The 22,210-nt window shown below is 34.5% G+C and overlaps 3 protein-coding genes and 1 long non-coding RNA gene across 4 annotated transcripts; 1 reads left to right on the top strand and 3 right to left on the bottom strand.

Annotated features, from left to right (window-relative positions):
* Positions 1–1,701: 1,701 nt before the first annotated feature.
* Positions 1,702–2,482, top strand: LOC105765149 (probable calcium-binding protein CML13). The gene has a single exon (XM_012584102.2). The coding sequence runs from the start codon at positions 1,791–1,793 to the stop codon at positions 2,232–2,234; it is 444 nt and encodes a 147-aa protein (XP_012439556.1). The 5' UTR covers positions 1,702–1,790; the 3' UTR covers positions 2,235–2,482.
* A 1,372-nt stretch (positions 2,483–3,854) lies between these two features.
* LOC105765147 (uncharacterized) lies at positions 3,855–7,958 on the bottom strand. The gene is made up of 8 exons (XM_012584100.2): positions 7,742–7,958; positions 7,084–7,209; positions 6,351–6,449; positions 5,996–6,138; positions 5,416–5,524; positions 4,952–5,059; positions 4,477–4,617; positions 3,855–4,401 (listed from the first exon to the last, which is right to left on the bottom strand). Exons 1-8 carry the CDS (start codon positions 7,811–7,813, stop codon positions 4,003–4,005), a joined length of 1,197 nt encoding a protein of 398 aa, XP_012439554.1. The 5' UTR covers positions 7,814–7,958; the 3' UTR covers positions 3,855–4,002.
* A 3,520-nt stretch (positions 7,959–11,478) lies between these two features.
* LOC105765146 (flavonoid 3'-monooxygenase CYP75B137) lies at positions 11,479–13,811 on the bottom strand. Its single transcript, XM_012584097.2, has 2 exons — positions 12,777–13,811; positions 11,479–12,361 (listed from the first exon to the last, which is right to left on the bottom strand). The coding sequence occupies exons 1-2, from the start codon at positions 13,659–13,661 to the stop codon at positions 11,738–11,740; spliced, it is 1,509 nt and encodes a 502-aa protein (XP_012439551.1). The 5' UTR covers positions 13,662–13,811; the 3' UTR covers positions 11,479–11,737.
* Positions 13,812–16,327: 2,516 nt separating this feature from the next.
* Positions 16,328–19,028, bottom strand: LOC105765144 (uncharacterized). Its single transcript, XR_008192184.1, has 4 exons — positions 18,615–19,028; positions 18,371–18,455; positions 16,922–17,297; positions 16,328–16,540 (listed from the first exon to the last, which is right to left on the bottom strand). It is a non-coding gene; the product is annotated as an uncharacterized LOC105765144 (long non-coding RNA).
* Positions 19,029–22,210: the final 3,182 nt, after the last annotated feature.

Below are 22,210 nucleotides of genomic sequence, written 5' to 3'. Positions count from 1 at the left end.
TGAAAATAATATATACTAATAAAAATAAATTATAATTATTTTTTCTAAAATCAATTAAAAATGTAATGAAATAATCTTTTTTGGAAGTAAAATTTTATTTAGAGACTATAGGATAGATTAGTCAAACGTAACATGCGGATATAAAAAGAAAACTACAACAAAAAAAAAAAAGCTTGATGAATAGTGGCATTCAAAAAGATCTTTCATAATTCAAGTGTCACCACGTTTAAGAGTCTAATCACCAACAACATACCAGTGCATTAACGATGCTAAAATATAAGGGTTGAAGTTTGCGAGGACGACCAATGGTGAATTGAACCCTTCCGATAATTTAAAGGATGTATTCAATTAAGTATTAGTAGATGCTACTGAAACAAGGAGGCACAACCCCCAATCCTTAGAAATCAAGGTAGCCAAATGGATACCAAATAAATATTTCTTTTGAGAATTTACAAAGAATATATTCGCCAACTGATGGAGGCGCTCCCTAAATTTTGTAAGTTTTTTTAAATTTTCTTTAAAATATAAATGATAAAAGGGGTAGGGATGAGAAAGTTTAAAACAAGCTGTTAAACATAGGGGTGTTCGACCGGTTAACCGACCTGAAATTACTATAACTGAATTAACTGACCTTCTAAAATTTTTAACTGTTAACCGAACCGAGTTTTTTTTAAAAAAATTAACCGAACCGAATTTTTTTCGGTTAATAAGGTCGGTTAACCAAATTAACCAAAAATTATGTGTTTTTTATTTTTGGTTAAAAATTACCCGAATTACCCGATTACCCGAATTACCCGAAAATTACCCAAAAGTTTGGTGTTGAGCTTGAGAAAAATTGGGCGGGCTTAATTTGACCTATTTTAGGCCCTACCGCAAAATTGGTTTATTCGATTTTTTGATTAACCGACCGGTTTCGAACCGATTTAACCGTTAACCGAAAAAATAAAAAAAATTAACCGACCCCCGACCGAATTTTTTCGGTTAACCGACCGATTAACCGAACTCGGTCGGTTAACCGAAAAAAAATCGGGTTAACCGAATTATGCACAGCCCTAGTTGAACATAGAGGTGTTCATGGGCCGGGCCGGGCTCGTAAAAAAATTTCGGCCCGCATACTAGGCTCGAGCCAAGCTCGGCCCGAAATATGGGCCTGAAATTTGGTCCAGGCCGGCCCGGGAAAAATTTCTTAGGCCCGAGCCCGACCCGTTTTTTAAAAATAAACACCAATTTTTTAAAAAAATTTAAAAAAAGTATTTTAAAAATATTTTAAAATTTAAAAAATATAAAAAATATTTTTTATTATATATTCGGGCCGGGCCCGTGCCAAAAAAGTCGTGCCCAAAGCCCGGCCCGTTTTTTTAACGGGCCTCATTTTTTGCCCAAACCCATATTTCAGGCCTATATTTTTACTCGAACCCTCTCATATTTTGGGCAGGCCGTCGGGCCGGGCCGGGCCGCCCAGCCATGAACACCTCTAGTTGAACAGATGTAGGAAAAAAGATAGGATTAAAAATAGAGATTGAAATTGATTCCATGTTTCATCATTTAGAATTGTGATTAAAATGAAATGGTGTGGACCCATTTTCAATTCCCAATGGATCTCCACTAATAGATGGGACAAGACAAATGACACCCTCATAACTCACGAAACGACATCGCTTTTCTTACAAGACACAACATTTAACCGTCCGATCTTCAGTCCTCTCATTTCAAATCTACTTCAACTCATTATTTCCTTTCTTCGAGTTTTCTCTGTTTGCTTCCGTCACAACTCAAAAACCGTACACAAAATGGGCAAGGATCTGAGCGACGAGCAAGTCTCATCAATGAAGGAGGCTTTCACTCTCTTCGACACCGACGGTGACGGCAAGATCGCTCCATCGGAGCTAGGGATCCTAATGAGGTCTCTCGGCGGTAACCCCACCCAAGCCCAACTCAAAGCTATTATCGCTGAAGAGAAGCTCACGGCGCCCTTTGACTTCCCTCGCTTTTTAGATCTCATGTCCAAGCATATGAAACCTGAGCCCTTCGATAGGCAGCTACGCGATGCTTTCAAGGTTCTGGATAAGGACAATACTGGCTTTGTCTCCGTTGCAGATCTGAGACATATACTGACTAGCATCGGAGAGAAGCTGGAGCCCTCGGAGTTCGATGAGTGGATCAGGGAAGTGGATGTCGGGCCAGATGGGAAGATCCGTTACGAGGAATTCATTGCCAGGATGGTTGCTAAGTGAGAAAGCTTATTAACGTTTGTTTTCCTTGCTTGTTTTTTTCTTTTTGGGGGAACTAGGCTTTGATCCGGCGGAGGATATTGTGTTTTCAATTTTTTGTTTCTTTTTGGTTTGTTTCTATGGAACCTTTGGAACTAATGGTAACACTCTTTCTTAGAGAATTTGATTGGTGTGTGGTACTTATGTATTCTCATATTAATATTCTTGTGTTTGGTTTAATTTTGTATTATAAATTTCTATATCTTCCTCCATGTTTTTGAGCTATTTGTTCCAAGAAATTTTTCATTGGTCCTTTCGGTTCTTTATGCCAAAGTTCTGTCTTTTAAATTTCTCTAAATTTTTAAGATTAATTTCTGTAATATAATATTTATTGCTTTCTTATTGCCAATTTTGTGTTTTTGTAGTTTTCTATCTATTAATCTTATAGAGTTGGTGAAATGAGAGGAGAGGAGAGGAGAGGTGTTTATGTTAATTGTTATTAGGATAGCATGCAAAATGCCTTCTGAGAGACCAAATTACCCAATGACTAAAGATGCCAAGAACAGGTTGTGGATGAGGGAATTTCTGATTCTATTAAGGACAGTATCATTGATAGCGAAAGATGAAATCAAAATGAAACTAGGGTATCGTTTTGTGGCAGCAGCCAGTGGTTGTAAGCTGGCATTAATTATGGTTGAATACTATCTTGAGTTGTCTCTCATTAGGGAAAGGGGGGTTGATGTTTGCACGTAATCCTTGAATTCTATGAGAGCACATAGTTCTTGATATGTCTATGAAAGTCCCTCTTCCCAACCCATCTTTATAGTTTTATAGCATTGAGTTCTAAAGAACCTTAGTGATCTGTAGGGTCACTGCTATCAACCATCTTGGCAATGACTTATGGGCTCAAAGCTAACTGATCATTGATTTCCATCAATTTCCGATGTTGTATCCAATTCATCTTACATCAATCTGAACTCAACTGATGCCAATAGCAATAAAGTTTGCAGAACTAGGATTTATGTAGGAAATAGTATGCTTTGTGATAAACTGATGGTACATTAGTTTGCATGAGCTGCAGTCTAAGGTGGGTTTGCTATGAGGGTTTCTTCATTTAAGTATGGGATCCAACTATAACTTGTGATGGTTGCAGAAAGGTTTGGTTGAGTGGAGGACCAAGGACCACTATCCTAATCTACAAATTGTTGAGAATAGGTTAGATGGCGAGATTTCATAAGCAATCATGTTGTCAGGTGATTCTATTTCCTTAGGGGTCACATGCTTGAAAAGATGCGTTGCCAGCTTAGATTGGTCCTTTAATTGATAGCTTTAAATAAAGCTGTGGGGCAGTGATGCATGATCCATTATTTTAATGGAGTGTCTTAGGTTGCCTTTTATGTGCAAAAGTAGACGAAGGGCATTTTGCTTCCTAGTCGCACCTTCACTGGTTCACCATTAGATTTTATGTTCTGGTTCTTTCTATACTATTAGCAATCAGCAGCAGCAATTTAACCTTGTGTAGCTGCTGGCACTGACAGCAAACACTATATAGCACCCTTTATTTTTTCTAGAAAGGATGCTTGAACATTGTTTTCATATATGCTTAGGCGTTGAAGAATGTATGAGCGTTATAGATAACAGTGATTTATGAAAAAAATTATCTGAATTAAATAGCAATAACTTTAATAACAAAACAGGTACAACACTGTCAATGGAAAACTCGAGCGGCTCTGCAACAGTTTGCTTGTATGAACAACAATGGAGAAGAAAGTGCTACTATGTTCTATGCTACTTACATCAGTTGTCTGAATTTCCAAACATTATTTGAAGTAACGTACGATGACTCAACATAAATGGGAAGCAAAGAGAAAATAAATAACTCACAAGCTGATTGAAGGATTCTATTGACTACAGTGTATTGAGACTGCATCAAAATAATTGCATCTTTATGACCCATGGAACATATTTTTGCATCGCTAAGGAGCTGATCATCAAGGCTGTGAATTTCTGAACTAGGAGGTAACTGGCTTTCTTCAGATGTACTTTCAGGGTTGCCTCCATTATCTTTAGGTTGGTCATCTGGATCCTTCTTTTTGTCACTTTCTTTGCTAGGGCTCCCACCGGTGCCACCTTTTGGGATGCTCTGAACCAAATCTGGCCGAGCTTCAACTCCAACTTGTCTCAGGTGTAGCTGCCATGTTCGATATACCAGTTGAAAGAAACAGTTTGCTCGATGTATTAACAATACTATATATGTGAGATATACCTGAAGATGTAGGTTGACTTCATCTGGACGGGAAAGAAATGGGAAATCACCTCCTGTTTTCAGATAAGCTCGCCTTGCACCTGGATACCTCTCACTCAGCTGATCTTTGAGTTGTTGAGGAATTGCAGAGTAGTCGTTTGTCTTCAAGCCCATATACAAAACCATGTCAACAATAGAGCTATCAGATAAAGCTTTACCTTTAGTTTTTTCAACTTCCTAATATGAATATGTATATGGAATGCAAATGCTGCTATAAGGAAATCATGTTGTGCTTATAAGAAAAAAAAAATGTTATAAAATCAAAATAAATACAAGTACAATATCTATTCCATTCACTTCTAAAGGAAAGGATTAATGGAGAGACCATCATTTGTCCAGCTTAGCAAAGAAACATTATTTTCCTTAAAAAGCATGAAAAATAGAAACATGTTAGTGAGCGCACGCACCCATGAAAAGCAAGTTTCAGATAACTTACATCCATTATAGTAATAAATGAATCCGAAAGTAGAAGAGGTTCAACTGTTGCAGTATCTACTGTCAAAGTCAATCTGGATGCCAAGTCATCTCTTGACAGCGTTTCAACCTGAAATGATAGCCACAAATGGCCTCAAATAAAGAAAACAATTTTTTTCTTACTACAGATAAACAAAGGGAAAAAGAGCCAGAGAAAATGGCAGAGAGAAAGAGAGAGAGAGTGAGAGCAATTTTAGGAAAAACAAATAGTTTCTTGACATAAAGATGATAAACAGAATAATATCCACCTTGACTGGTTTTACATTTCTAAACTCATAGAACCAAGTTAAGAGCCCAACAAAACTACATTTGTACTCACATGCAGCATGTAGAAATACAGAGACCATTTATCGACAGGATGACCAATTCAAACAGAGGAAGAGGATGCAAATTCACTGATTAGTGGTTGCAAGGCTAGAAACCTACCTGAGAAACAACAAAGTCCACAGAATCAGCAATAAAAGGTTCATGAGGACCATCACGAATTCCTGTTAAGACAAATCGTTTCAACAAAAAAGATGGGCTCCAACCAACACTGCATGTGGCAAGTTAATATCTTGAGAACATTTTCACATTTATATGCAAGAGGTAATAAAGATCAGTTAAGGAGAAACACCTAGAAATAACAGCTGGAACTAAAAAAAGAAGAATATTGATTGAACTCAATACCCAAGAAACTATGTATAGCAATAAGTAAATTTATACCAAGGAAAAGACTAGCTTATATAGGAAAAATAAGAAAAGACTATCCAAGAAATGCATGTGCAAAGTAAAGAGTCAATTTTACAAGGAACTTAATAATTTCCAGGAAACTTGTTCTAACTTGATGTGGCACTAACTGCACACATGCGGTTATTTGATTTCAAAATGCCGATGAATTTACAGCCCAGTAGTAATGCAAATCTTATGCAAATGAATTACTGATATGCACAATCCAACAAAAACAAATGAAGCATTTTTTATTATACCAAGCCTAGAGTTGATTAAAAGAAATGTAAAGACATACATAGGTGCCCAAGGCATTGCTGCTGCAAAACTGCGTGTCTCCAAAAATGCATTTGATAGAATTAAGGATTTAACCCGTCTTGGACGATGTTGAGCAAAAAGTTGAGCTAGGAATCCTCCTAGAGATGTACCATATAAATGTATCTGTATGAAACAGGTTACTCAGTCTACTAAACAAATGTTATAATTCAACATAAATTACTATTAGGACTTACTATGAAACTAATAAAGCAGAAGCAATATATTTCCAAGTTACATAGAGAGCCTACTCTTTATTTCAGAAAAATATAATAGGAATAGTAAAGATGAAATATGCACTGAAAAGGGCATAGGCCACAGATATATTAAGCTCTCACATGATGAACATTGATGACATCCAAGAACTTCTCAAAACTTTGAATCCACTCTTGATGATTCCAAACCTGGGGAATATCAACAGAAATCACCCGGTAGCCCTGAATATTTGCAAAATTTAAATTATTAGACTTGAACTAGAAGTAAAAGTTTCTTCACTTGTCTAAATAATGTTTGATAATAAACAATATAATATTTTAAGTAAATCATTACTCGGAAATAAGTTTACGTTTCCACCAATCAGTGAAAAGAAAATCAGAGAAACTTCATGCTGGCAATGGTTATTTTCTTTTTTTCAGAAACTCTAGTTATAAGAAAAAAAAAAAGATAAGATCACAAATTGCCAAGAACTAACTCTAACAACAAAAAGGATACGTTCAATTTTTTTCCAAGTACTTGTATTTGGGGAGTTCTTGGAGGATCATATCCCCACACTCATGTATGGATATGGATCAGAAACTAGTGTTGGACATGAGTACTTGGAAAAAGTAAGAGTCAAAGCAATAACCATGAAGTATCTAATAGATTATAATATTAAAAGCAATAAGGGGACAAGAATATAGACATACACAGCAACTGATAGCCTATGGAGGTTTCATTCTATTCTTTTTTGGATATAACAGCCTATATCAGCTCCCAAAGGACTTCTCCAAGAACTAAAAGAAGCAAAAAGAATAAATAAAAAAGAAAAACTATCCAGAATTTGTCAAATGTAATAAAATAAAAGCTAACAACCTTCATGGACAAGGACATGATCTGTTTATAGTAGATATCTGCTGTCCCTGCAATTCCAGGAAGACATATGAGAGGAGGAACTACTTTGGGACCAAAATCATAATATCGCCATTGCTTTGTGCCAATCTGTGAGAGAAATAAGAAACTCCAAAAATGAGATTCACCCACAATTGGTGAAAAAGAAATGCAATAGCCGACAAGAAGTTTTGGTCAACCATCCTAGTCTTGAAGCGATAATAATAATGAATTGAAAAAGGCATAAACAAAGAATGTACCTTCATGAACAAAAAACTAAATAGCATAAGCCATCGGGTGAGATAACAAATTCATCATTTAGCATAAGCCAAAAAGCAATCCTTAAGATTTCAAATTGAAATCGAACACAAAATCTATCCAAATGAGTAAAAATCTAAGCTCACATAAATCAAGACATTCACACTTGAAAGAAATTCACACCCAGAATATACAAAGCACAGAATTAGGCAAATTCCAGGCACACCCAGAACAACATTCTGCAATTCCGTGATCAGAATTCTCATAAAACCCCACATAATAATTAGACCATAATAGCTAAAACCACAAAACCCATAAACAAAATAGTAGAAAAATCATGAAGAAGAATTGAAATTCAATGGAAAAGAAAAGAAAGAATACTTACAGGTATCTTGTGAAGGGGGACTTGGGACTTGAAGTGGATGTAATCTCCAGGCGCCAAGGAGACGCCTTTCATTGCTGAATCTACACTCCCTACATTAATTCTATTCGGTTCTATTGTTTTGATTCAATCAATTAACTCGATCAACGATCTCTCACTCTCTCCTCTTATTCATGAACACATGAAGGGTACGGCATCGGGATTAACCTGTTTTTATTTTATTATTAAATTAAAAAATTAATTTCATCACTAATGTTTTATTTAATCACTCACTGTTAGACGATGACATGAATTTTTTCTAATTGTTATACTAACCTATTTAATTCTTAATATTTATATATTTATTATTTAATTTTAAGTCTAAATAGTTTAATAAATTTAAACCTATATTTATAAATTTTATCAATTTGATCCTCAAACACATGCGATTAAATATAAATATAATAAAAATATTTGATACAATGGTAGTAGAGTTTTTAGACTCTACAAATAGAATCAGAAGGTTTTGAAAGTTGCTTATGAAATTAAAAAAATACATTATTAGTAGGGTATCCACGGGCCGGGTCGGGCCAAGTAGAAAAATTTAGGTATGTTTTTAGGCTCGGGTCAACCCAAAAAATTGGCTTAAAATTTTGCCTAAGCCCGACCAACCAATATTAAAATTTTATACTATTATTTTTATATAAAAATAAATTTACAAAAATATAATACATCAAATATACTAAAAACATTAAAATAAATGTTTCCCAATAAATAATTTTAAAATATATATATAATTAAATAAAACTAAAATAAGTGCAACTTAACAAGCAAATACTAGTAAAATTAATAATAAAACAAGAGTTATACAATATTCAAACAATAACAACAAAATAGTAGTAATATAATAGTGAAATTATAGCAAAACAATCAAAAAACAGTAAAAAAAATAGTAGCATTTCTTTTTTGCAAAATCAGATTGGGCTCGGGTCAAAAAAAGCTTACCCGAGGCTTAACCTGTTTAGAAAACGGATCTTATTTTTTATTAAAACCCGTTTTTTAGACTTATATTTTTCTTAAAATCTTCTATTTTTTGGGTGAATCTTTGGGTCAGGCAGGGTGATCCGTTGATGAACAAGTTTAATTATCAGTGTATCAAACACCACAGTAAATATAATTAAATTATTATTATATATTATGAAAAAATAAAAAATCGGAAGTGGGTAAGGGAGTCCTGGAATTTATGTATTTTACATTGTAAACCATATCTCTTTTGTTTCCTTATTAAGGCCTAGACCGGAAAGCCCTCTCCTTGAAACCCTCTTCACCACGCTTCTTCTCCTTTATGAAGTCAATAATCTCACCGTTGGTTGTTGTATTAATTCACTTAAAATATTGATGGCATTTCCCAAAAAAACATCTCTCTTTAGCATTAAAAAATTAACACCACCACAATAAGAATTTAGAAGGAATGATCTAACGATAACAACGTTATGTTGTAGATATAAAAATTCGACTTTAATATCAAGTACCCCAATTATATATATTCATAAAAAAATAATTTTAACTGGTATTGTTAGAATTGAATTGAACGAATAGATCCAATCGAAAATTGACGAGTGTTTCAAATCGAATAAAGATATTTGATCGAATTACTTGAAACAACCATTAAACCAAAAAAAAATTGATTGAATTAATTTAAAAATTGATTCAACCAATTTTATTGGATTTTGTTTAGTATTTGAAATATTTGTTGGCTAATAAACTATTACAAATTGAATTAATTGCCCACTACTTCCATGTTCATTTTCAAAAATAGTGACAAGCGAAAATAAGTTTTTAAATGCTAACTTGAATGTCGAATTGTTGGATGAAAATAGGTTTTTAATTAAATAATTTTAATTTAAACTGCCATGTAAGGAGGTAACGGAGCTTAACGGTAGAGTGACCGCTTCATAACAAAACGATAACGTAAGTGACTAAAACGTAACATTTCAAATATAAGTGACTAAAATGTAATCCGAAGCAAACAAAAGTGACTATTTTTATGGTTTACTCAATATTAAATATGTGATCAATAATCGAGATTAGAGAAAACCTCTAAAAAAAAAAAAACCTTGAAAGAAGAAACGAAAAGTTTGACGTTGATCTAAGGCAACTAGAAAGATAACAATGAGAAAACCTCTAAAAACCTTGAAAAAAATAAGGTGAAAAGTTGCCGTTGGTCCGAGGCAACTACAAAGATAAACAATTAAAATAAGCAATATGGTGGATAACTTTAGCCACATATAGTGATTTCAACATCCCAACTACAATACTAAGCAATCCATTCAACTTTGTTTGCATTTCGCATTCAACTATATAAGAAAAATTGGGCCCTTATTTAAAAAAAAAAAATCTCCCATAACTTCCAAAAAAGAAAAAAAAAATCTCCATTACCTATCACTCCTCAATTTGTGGTTGTTATCACTATGAAAAAAAAATATCAGCATGATGATGAATTAGAAGGTATATTAATTAAGACAGATATATTCTGGTGAAATTTGAAAAAAATTACAAGGTATAGATATAGGTATTGTTTGAGCATGGAGTTATGTTAATTCAAACTTAAGTTGGCTTCAACTAAATTTTATGGTGCCGGCTATATATTGGTCACCACCGAAGCAATGATAGATTAAACTTAACAAGGATGGAGCAGTATCATCTACTAGTTATAACCTTTGGTTGAAGGGGTATTTATAGATGCTGATGCGAGATGGTTGTGTGGTTTCTCAATGATGGTTGGCAGGGAAACAATCTTTCAAATTGAAGCACAAGTCATGCTTGAAGGTTTGCACATAGCCTGGGAAAAGGATTACAGACAGTTAGAGTTTAAATGTGATAATGCGTTTCTTGTGGAGTCTCTACTAGCGGATAGTGCTGCCAATAGTAGTATGGTTGAGTTTCGATTAATCAATAGTTTGTTCAAATGAGATCGGAAGATAAGAATTCGCCATATACTGAGAGCCCAAAATGTGGTTGCTAATTGAATGGCCAAGTATGTGAATAATAGTCCCTTAAATTTGATGTTGTTTGAGGATTCCCGACCTTAGTACAAGGGGTTTTGCTATCTGATAGCGATACCTTTATATGGGTTTAATTGGTTTTGATGTATTCACTTAATGTTGTTTTTTTTATACAAACAAAAAAGGTGTATTAATTAAGACATAGGTATTGAACTTAAATTTGAACAAATTGCTTGGAATAGACCGATTGAATTAACTAAAAAATTGGTTAAACCAAATTTATTAGATTTTTTTTTTGGTAATTGATAAAATTTCAACTTAATAAACCTTTTAATTGTACAATTTAAAAATATATATAAATTCTAAATCCAAAATTTAAGCATAGTATAAATATATTTTTGATCCAAAAGAGGACTTTTAAATTAATTAAGGCATAGTATAAGTATCAAAACCAGAATTGGACAAACTTTTTCTCCTGCTTAGATAGTTTCAATTTAGGACAAAAACGTGTTTTGATTCTCTAAAGCCCATTCGGCATCAATAGTCACAAGAGATATTGTCATTTGCGTCGACACGGTGTCAGGGAGCAACATGAGGACTAGCTTTGGGTGGTACAGAAAATATGTTTTGAACTGTGTCCAATCAAATATCTCACGAAAGTCAATCTATTAGTATATGATCAAAAGAATGATAAAATATTCGTAATTTACAGAAAATTTTATCATTTTGAAAGTGTATTGTAGTATAAACTAAGGATTCTCTAACCCATTTTTGGTCTGTATTTATGACTCGAGTCGTATGGCATCACAACAGCATCCCTGGGAAAGTACGATTACATTTTACAATGATATTATAATTTAACAATAAATAAGGTTGATGACTTATTAAACAAACATAAACAAACGAACATGCCTTGTATGTTTTCAGTTTGTTTAATAAGTTGATGGTTGATGGAGGCCTATGTTGTATTAATACAAATGAGCGAGAGTAGAAGGGATGTAAATAAATCAAAAAACTATGGCTGGTAAAGAGCTGGATCTGATAACCTTGGTGTGGGAATTGCGACAAGTGGATTCTGTAACTTCAAAACAATCCCAAACTTTTCAGAAAGATCTAACTTCTCACCCCCCGGCACTTGCCAGTCAAAAGAATGCAACAGTGAGGCAACCGAATACAACACCATCCTCTCAGCCATAGCTATTCCAGCACAGATTCTTCGGCCAGACCCGAATGGAAAATATCTGAAATCACTCCCACTGAAATCCCATTGGCTGTTCAAAAACCTGTCAGGGTTGAACTCCAATGGGTTTTCCCAGATAGAAGGGTCTCTGTGAATTGCCCAAGCATTGACGAACACCCTTGAACCCTTAGGGATGGCGTAGCCACCTACGGTGCTGGGTTCACTAGGACAATGAGGGACTAGGAGTGGTAAAACCGGGTGCAGACGCAATGACTCTTTCATAACTGCAAGGAGATATGGCAATTTGTGAATGTGGGATTCTTCCACGAAGTTATCTTTGCCCACTATTTCATCAAGTTCTTGCTGTGCTTTTCTCATTACTTCTGGTTTGTTGATGATTTCAGCCATTGTAAACTCAATTGAGTTGGATGATGTGTCTGATCCTCCCACCACCATATCCTGTTTCAATATAAATATAATATAACCAAAGTTACCAAGGCAAATTTGGAATTCAATTTCATCATTGTTTTTATAATTCAATGGGGCCATGATGGAACACAAAGGATAATAATTACCGACTCCTGGACGACGGGGAATCCATTTGAGAACCAATAATAATGCCAAAGAGATATTTTTCTAGTTTTTTGGTTTTTTGGCAGAGACCACGATGAATAGTCTGGTGGATCAGTCATGTAGGCCCACCTATTAAATTCTTTTTTACGCATCTAATTAAAACCTTTCTTTGTATGAACTGTTTTTAGAAGTCACTTTGTAAACTATCTGTGTGCTCATGGTGGTACCAAAATCAATTCTGTAAAATATTAATAATAATACCATTGCAAATAATAATTAAAAAGAATCAAAGAAGACTCACCAGTAGCAAGGCTTTGATATGAGTCATGGTCATTGGGGTCTTGGAATCATCCTCATCTTTCAACTTTAATAGGAATTGTAGAAAGTCCTTGAATTCCTCTACTGTGTGCCCACTTTGCTTCTCCTCCAACCTTTGATTGATTATCTTATCAATAATTGCGTCCAACTTCTCCGCTGGCTTTCGGATACGTTTCACTGCACCTTGCAAATCAAGAGGGGCCAACGCCGGGAAGAAATCCGAAACATTAGGTAGACCCAAAAGTTCTGTTACTTCTGAGATGACTTGCCTGAACTCTGCACCAAGGCTCGCCCTGGCCTCCCCTTCCATGGACCCGCCCCATAACATATTGGTCAACACATTCAAGATAGTTAAAAACATCTGCTCTCCCACGTTTACAGGCGAACCGGCCTTACTATATAAATAACCTAAAGTTTCTCGTACTTCTTGACGGCGAAGACTATATACTTTATCCAAAGTAGCATTGCTAAGCATCTTGATAACGCATACTTTTCTTAACATTCTCCATTCCGGGCCATAGGGGTTCCAAACTATATCACGGCCGCCGGTTAGAACCTTGGCAACCACAGGCACATCACGGTTAGCAAACGCGATGTCTTGGTCTTTAAGAACTTCTCGAGCCGTGGATGAGGAGGTTATCAGGATCGCAAGCTTGCTGCCAAGCTGGAGTTTCACGACTGGACCGTAGATGTGAGCTAGTTCAGAGAAGTAGGAGTGAAGGTCAGGACGAAGGAAGGGAAGGTTTCCCACTAAGGGGAGGCCTAGAGGGCCTGGTGGGGGTGGCGGCTTCCCCTTCTTGGATTTAAGGTAGATCCATGTTAACCACAAAATTGAAGAGGCAATAACAAAGGTGAAAAGGAGAGCCATGAAATGAAAAAGGGAGCTAACTAGTTAACGAATAACAATCTAGGTGGGCAGATGGAGGCATATATCAAGAAATACGTCACAAAAGACCAAGAATGAGCTGTTTGTGATTTGTGGAATATGGCAAAAAGGGATCTTTTGCTTTCATCCTTACTAACTAATAAAATAATATCACACCATTAATTTTTAATAAAATACAAATATTATTTTACAATATCATCATCTCTATTTAATTTAATTTAATTTATTTAAAAGTTTGGGAAAAGAAGCGTTCAAACTATGTGAGAAAAAACCAAAAATAAAGTAATTTTAAAAATACTTCAATCTAGGGCGAGGTTCGAAATTGTTTTAGGTAGAATTAAATTTTACAAGAGTAAAAATATATTTTATTATTTTTAAAATATTAAATTAAATTTTATTATCAATTACTAATTTAAAACAACAAAATAGAAAAACTGAAACAAACCATTAAAAATCTAGAAAATATTAAAAAGCTGAAAAAATCATAAGCAAAAAATGAAAATAGAAAAACTGAAACCAACCATTAAAAATCTAGAAAAATATTAGTAAAAATCGAAATTTGAGAAATTATAAACACCACTGGAGATGTCATCAAATTTTGGATTTTGATTAAAAATTAAAAGAAAATGAGAAATGAGAAATAATTACCTGCCTCGAAACTAAAAGAATTAAAAAAAATTGACAGCATAAAACTAAAAGACTAAAAGACGATTTAGAAGCAAAGAAAAAATTAAAATTAATTTTAAAATTATCTAATATAATTTATTCTCTTATATTATCCGTATTTATCTATATTTTATTATATAGCTTTCTTTTTTATTTTTTATAACTTCGTCTACCAGTATTAGTATCAGCATTTATCTCAAACTTGGGCCTGCAACACATCGGGCCCGTTTGAATCCCATACATGGCAACCTGAAGGTGCTAGTCAAACCCTAGCCGCCAGCCCCTATAAACTACTACCAACCCTCTGCCATGGCAGCACCAACCTACTATTGCACCGCCCATGGCCACTAACTCCGCAACCCTGGGGTGCACCTAAACCCCAACCACCCCTGACGACACATCCCATCCACCACCGGTTAGAAAACCCCCCTAAATCAAACCCCTAAGCGGTTAACAGCAAGAATTAAAAAAAAAAGTCCTCCCTCAACCAAATAACAAAAAAAGCCAAAAATATATATAATCGCAACAACACAAAAAACTCAGATTCAAGTTTAAAAGAAAAAGAAGGGTTCAGAGCTTTCTTTCAAAAATCCAAACGGTGAAAAGCGATTGAGTAGGACGAGGAACAACATACTCTAAAATCAGGCTAATCGGATGGCTAGAAGTGGAGATTGGAGAAGGTATACTTCAAGCATAAAACTTAGATCAACAATTTTTGGGACTAATTTTCGAAAAAGTAAGCCTAGAATCGAGATGGGGAGTTTGGGAGGAATGCCGCAGAGTGTTTATTTAGGCCGGTTGGAGCTCTGGCGCTGCGGAGCACGGCGACGCCGAGTCTTTTCCCATGGGCGGCGGTGAGAGCAAACAGAGGAAGAGAATTCCTTTTACGTTTAAAACTTGAAAGTCTAATAGCACGTTTGGTTCGCTGTATTAGAATAGAGGTGTAATAGCAAATCAATTGTTTGGTTGAATGTAATGGAATAGAGGCGTAATAGTAATCTTGTGTTTGGTTGAATGGAATGGAGGTGTAATAGCATAATGAAAAAAACTAAAATAACTAAAATACCCTTAGCATAAATTTATTTAGGCAAATGATTATTGTTATTGTTATTAAATTTTAATAAGATTATTAATATAAATAATAAATAATTTAATCATATTTTAACATAATTATTATTAAATATAATTTAATAAAAATATATAATTTAATAAAATATATGAATTTACTAAAATTATAATATATAATATTATAAAATATAATTAAAACAATTATTATTAAATATAATTTAACAAAATATATAATTTAATAAAATTTTTAGTATTAAATATTCTTATATGAATTTACTAAAATCATAATATATAATACTATAAAATATAATTTAAAATAATTATTATTAAATATAATTTAACAAAATATATAATTTAATAAAATTCTTATGATTGTATCAACAAACTTCATCAATTTCTTCTATCAAATATTAAAATATTTGAACTTGACTTTGAATAATGATTTTATGATTGTTACTTTACCATCAGCAATCCAAGTTAAATTTACTCAACAACATAATGAATTAGGGTTTTTCTTCATATTCCCAATTATGTATTCCATTTCCGATCGTAAAGCACCTTTCAACTCATCTCATCAGTGATTTTCTGTCTATTGACAAATTAGGATTCTATTGTTTGTGCATCAACAATTTCGAATTCTAAAATTTAGAACGTAAATTTTATTTTCTCAATTTCATTTTTGTTTCTAGATTTGACTTGCAGCAATTTTGGTCTTCAATGTTGTTTTCTTCGTTCATTTTAACTTTTTTTTTGTTATATTTTGTTTGTAGAAAGATGGATTTTTTATGATTAAACTTTTAGACATGTTTATTTTCAATTTGTTCCACGAGCATTTAGATAAGAAAAATATTAAAACTATTCAAAAGTTACTTGTTTGCTTCAAAACGAATTATATAAGGACTAAAGTGCTCATTTTTATATTAGAGGACCCAATTTGCTCTTGAATTTCTAATAGTTTAACCAACAAAAGTCTTACATGACCTAACAAAAAACCTCTCCAACTAATTTGCACGCATAACTTGTTTAGCAAGCTTCATTATATTGTGATACAAGAAAACTAATTTGAGGCAGTACATGAACTGTCCTCTTTCTCCTCCAGCGTTCGGCACAACTCATCTGCTTCTTCCCTGCATTAGTAAACTGACCACTTAATTTGCTTATATAAAATTCAACATGCAAATACTATACACATTCTCTTAGACATGCTAAAGAGTAAAGACTTCAAAACATGGGGCATATACCATATACACACTTCTAGACATGTTCATTAGTGGTTTAACACTACTTTCTTTGTTTTTGAACTTTTTGCAGTTCTTTATGGAACACATACTTTCTTTGTCAATGAGAAAGTTATTTAGAACGAACAGAATCGCGATCACAATAAACAAATTTAGATCTGATTTTTAAGAATAAAGAACTAGAATCAGAAAACCATAGAGACAGAGGACAAGGGATTCGAAAGCAAAGGGGTTTTGCCAATCACCACCAAGCCCTCAATGGCTTAATACCTCAATGTGCCGAACGCTCAATGTTTCTGCAATGCTGGCCAACTGCATGGCGCTTGACTGCAAAATACGGTTAAAGATGTCGGGCACCTACATAAATATACAGCATTTAGTAAAAATATCAGTGTTTACCGAACAAAAGAAGAAAGGGCCCTTAAATATAAATGAGGTGCTTATACTTTTTGTTCGCCATCTCTTGACTTTCTCTGTATTAATGAAGGGCTTTTCCCATCTGAAAACATAACATCTTCGAGGTCCTCCAAATACCCTCTAAGCTCGGATGTAGGAATTGTAGAGGAAGAATTTTGCCTGACACATTAAATCTTGACCACCGATAGCCATGCCGACTATTATGTGTGTTCCATATGTCTGTATGAACCTACCAAAACACAAATTATTAGATATATACTGCATATTATACTACAACTATTGACAACAACAACAGCAGTCGCAATTTTATAACTTTACGATGGACTAGAGTAACTTATCCTTGTTTCAAAATTTTCCAATTAGGCAATAGAAGCACAATTATGTAACAGTTTATATGCCGAAAGATCAATCTAATGATCAATAAACAGAATTCTACTTCTTTGAGAGAAAATGTTTAGAAATTAGCTAAAATTGCATAAGAAAGTTGAAAACACATATTGCAGCTCCTTCATCATCCCACATATAATTAGTTACACTATATTTTTACAGCATACGACCACATGATCGACCTAACCAGTTGAGAACCACTTTAATTCAGCATAACAATATTATATTTTCTTTAACATAGGCAAGCGTTTATAAAGTAGGGTCACCAGTACTATTAACATATATATAAACCTAGCATTCAATTATCGCTTATAACAGCACTGAAAATCCTATCACCAAAGGACATTTTCTAACATATGATCAAATGCTGTATCTCCTAAGGGTAAAATTGTTTCTTCTAAAGCATTTTCAAGTCTGAGAAACAACATATTGCACTCTTATGATGATAAATTAGCAGTAAGAAATTCCCAGAAATACTATTTCTTTGCTAAAGTATAAGATCCATACCAGTGTATAATGACCTTAAGACAAAATAACAGGACATTGAAACAATGGGTAGCATCTCAGGAACCAGATGCCAATTGTACCAGTATTTGGACCAACCCCAGCTCTATCTTATGACAATAAAGACTAAGGTGCAGATATCTCTCCCTGCCTTCATACACACAGCACCCCTGCTATTAAATGTCTAGAACGGTAAGTATATGTGAAGGACGCATATCAAACTCATTGCAGCTTCAATCTAATTTACTATATCAGTCCCCATTCAACCAAATTATCACATGTAAAATCTTTCAAACCATCAATAGATATCATACAGTCCATAATGTCTTTCCATTAATAATAATGATAATAATAATAGATCAATAAAGCAAGGATATTGGTTTAACCGAAAAGTTTTTGAGAGGCGCTCACCGTCTTGCAAGTGAACTTGTTGCTCCATTGCTTGCAAGCGCAGTTTCAACTCACTATTTTCAGCAGTCAAACCATTGGTGTCTCTCTGCTCACAAGTTACCATGAGAAGAATCAAATGAATAATTAGATCTAAATGAATAAAAGAAAAGAAATATAAAAGTAAAAGAAAATGAAAACGGACCCTTGAATCTGGACACTGGTATAGGAAACAAAAGAGTAGAAGGTGCTGGGCGGATGAAACTACCTGTACTAGAGTAAGCTGGGTAAAGAGTGATGTTGCTTCTGTTTGAAGTGTCTGTACTTTCCGCTCAAGCTCGGCTATATATCTCATCTTCCTTTCCTTTGACCTAGCAGCAGATTGCCTATTCGCCCAGATCCTATTACATGCCAAAGACAAGAAAAGATGGCATCAAAGGGACAAAACATATTAGGGACACAACATCATTTCCTGTTCGGGAAGAGAAGAAATCAAATGGCAAGAGGAAGATTGTCTTAGTGAGAGGGGAAGAAGAGGACAGAATGAAAATTTATCAAGAGGCACAAACATGAGACAAAAAAAAACAACTAAAACACAGGCAATTGCACTAGTTCTAAGCTAGTTTCAACTTAGAACATAGTGTCATTGTCTCTCTGCCATCTTATCCTTATGGAAATGGTCTCAAACTTACAACAGGTTGACTGGTTGAGAAGGGCAACCGTAATGTTGTAAAGAAAAAGAAAAGAAACAGAAGACGCAAATCGGTTGAAACTGAGCAAATCGGCAGAAACTGTAAGAAACAGAGGGAACAAATCGACAGAAAAGAAAAGAAAAGAAACAGATAGAGCAAATCGGGCGAAACGTGCTCTTAGGGCAAATCGACAGAAGGTAGAAGGCAGAAGGTAGAAGGAAGGAAGGGAGCAAATCGACAGAATAGGCAAAGGGGAACAGAAGAGGCAGAGGGTAAAACAGGGAGGGTAAAGTGAAGCAGCACCTAAACTGAGCAAAAGGGACGGATTAGAAATCGGTGGATTTCACCGATTAGGGCAGTAATGTATTACACCCGTAATAGCATTACCATGAACCAAACAATGGAATAAAGGAGGCTTAAGTGGGGCCCACCGAACCAAACATGGTGTAAAATGAAATGGAAAAAAAAACATCTTAAAAGCACAGTGGGCACCGTCATTTCATTTTTTTTCTTTTTTACGTTTTACTATTCCATCTATTGACACCAATTTTTTTGTTGCGAAAACATGTCGATTTTAATTTTGAAATCGAAAAAAAGGAGTCCACCAATCTTTTTTTGATGAGGTGTGATCGGGTCACCTCGAAAAGTGGTTTTTTAATAAACGATTTGATTTTATTAAAACAACGATTTTGGTCCACGAAATTTAGAAAAACGAGTTCGGGAGTCGGTTATGTACGAGGAAGGATTAGCACCCTCGTAACGCCCAAAAATGGTACTTTGTTGATTAATTAGTGTCTTAGTGTCGAAAATTGGAAACTTTGAAGAGATTCGAAATACGATCCTTGTATTAAAAACTTGTATAAATCAAATTACATATTAAGCCCTCTCATTTCAGAGAGAGAAAATGTCATACCCAATGAGTTAGGGTATGATATTTCACCTCCTAAAAAATGAGCTTGTCCAAAAAAACTTGTACAATAAAATTTAAAAGAATATTCAATTGTTTAAGTCAGATGAAGAAATCGTGGCCCAATACGTTAGGGCACAATTTCTCAAAATTCTAAACATTGAATATTGTCTTTATTATTTTTTAGAAAAATCCCCATCTCGAGAAAATAACGTGTCATATCCAATGCGTTAGGACATAGCGTATTGAATTCCCGACAATGAGTTCTTTATTTATGTTTTTTGATTAAAGAGCATTCTCAATTACTTAAATTCAACGAAGAAAATTAGAACTCAACACGTTAGGGCTCAATCCTCTCGAAGATCCCAAATACGTATTGCCTTTGTTTTCAAAATTTTCTTTCTTTTTTTTACGAATTTAGATAAAAATTGATGTAATGTTAAATTTGATATATGAATAAATTTCGCATCAATAAATGACAATAATAAAAACAATTTACGAGAATATTTCGACGTTAATATGAACAATAAAAATAAATAAAATAAACAATAATAATGGCAATGGCAATAACGCATGCACATAAAGGACTATATCAATAAATAAAAATAAAGACAAAGTAACAAATTCATAAATAAATATAGGGAGGATAATTTATAAAATATCTAAAATAAAGAACCAAATTAAAACATGAATGGAATTAAGGATACAATTTGTAATAAAATATATAAATAAATAATAAAAAATACAAATATACATAAAAAGAATACAAATAAATGAACTTTAATTATTAAATAAGGTTGAAGATCTAACAAATAAATGAAGAAATGAGACAAAATAACTAATGGACAAAACAGTTTGCAAAAAAGGATTGAAAATGACATTAGGGGTATAAATTATAAGTAAAGAAAAACTACTAGGGATTTAAAAAAAAAAAGATAAAACCAAAATCATAGGAGAAAACTAAAAGAAACAAGAAACAGGACCAAATTGTAAACCATTTAAAACCAGAAGGACCAGGACGGTAATTAAACGTGTGGATCCCATCTGGAAACCAAGTCGAGTTTCGGGTCATCGAAAACGGCACCGTTTCAGGTGTCTGTCTCCTCAAATGGTCCAAGGACCAATTTGAAAATAAAGTAAAAGTAGGTGAAGAAATTTAAAAAAAGGTATTAAATTGAAGCAGGCCGAAAAATCAGAAGGGTTAATTGCGCAAATAACCCATACGCTAGAAAACATGCGGATCCCCCTGAAGCGGGTTAGGTTGCGCGCGAGTCAGAGTTAAACGGCATCGTTTTGGAGTCTGATAACCCTAGCCCAAACGACGCTGTTTTGCACCTCTACTTAAACCAAAATTTCTTTAAAAAAATTCATTTCTGCAGTCCTCTTTAAATTTTTTTTTAAAAAACCTCCCATTTTCTCTCAAATACTCCCCTTCTCGGCCTAGGGCTTTCGGTTGTCGGCCCCGTCGTGGGCAGTGGCCAGAGGCACCCAAAAGTCAGGTTTTTAAAACCCCGTTCCAGACACGTGCAAAAGCCTACCCTTCTTGGCTGGAAGGTCGAAGGAAAAAGGTTCCCTCACGCACTCTCTCGGCCCGATTTCGGCGACCAAAAAAGTCTCCGACGATGGGATTCGCGGGGCGATTCTAGGTACTTTCTTTTTTCCTTTTTTAATCTATTTATTTCGTATATATAAAAAAGATAAAAAGAATGAAAAATGTATCCAAAGAAAAAAAGCGAATCGGAAAAAAAAAGAAAAAAAACAATCACTTTTAAACTTGTTCTTTTTATTTTGAATATTCATGTGTTTAGAAGAACCCGAAGTTACATTTTGCTTCGGCTTTTATAGCCGATTGTAGTATTACTTTCTACTGTTGTTGTTGTCCCTTCTTTGCTTGTTTGCAGGTGTTTGATGGCGGACTACAGAGGCAGAGAGGAGGGGCGGATGGGACATGACGAACGGCGGTGGCAGAAGGGAACTAAGGTTCGGGGTACGGCTGGCCTTCTGTAATGATTCGGGCTATTTGGGGCTTATTTTGTTGGGCTTCGGGTTTTTGGGTTTAATTTTTAATTAATTTTTTTGGTGGTTTTGGGTCTTTGTTTTGGGTACTGGGCCCGGGCAAAATGTGGACTGTACACCATGTAAATTCCAGTATCGCCACTGTGCCCCATCTGGGAGAAAGCAACGGAGACTCCAGATCATCTATTTCGCATCTGCTCCCTCACAAGAGATGTGTGATTCGCCTTCCCATGGCAATTCGGTCAGATT

The sequence above is a fragment of the Gossypium raimondii genome, chromosome 12 (genome assembly GCF_025698545.1).
Source record: "Gossypium raimondii isolate GPD5lz chromosome 12, ASM2569854v1, whole genome shotgun sequence".
Classification (NCBI taxonomy): domain Eukaryota; kingdom Viridiplantae; phylum Streptophyta; class Magnoliopsida; order Malvales; family Malvaceae; genus Gossypium; species Gossypium raimondii.
Note: the sequence above shows the minus strand (reverse complement) of the source record. Positions and strands in the feature narration are given on the sequence as shown.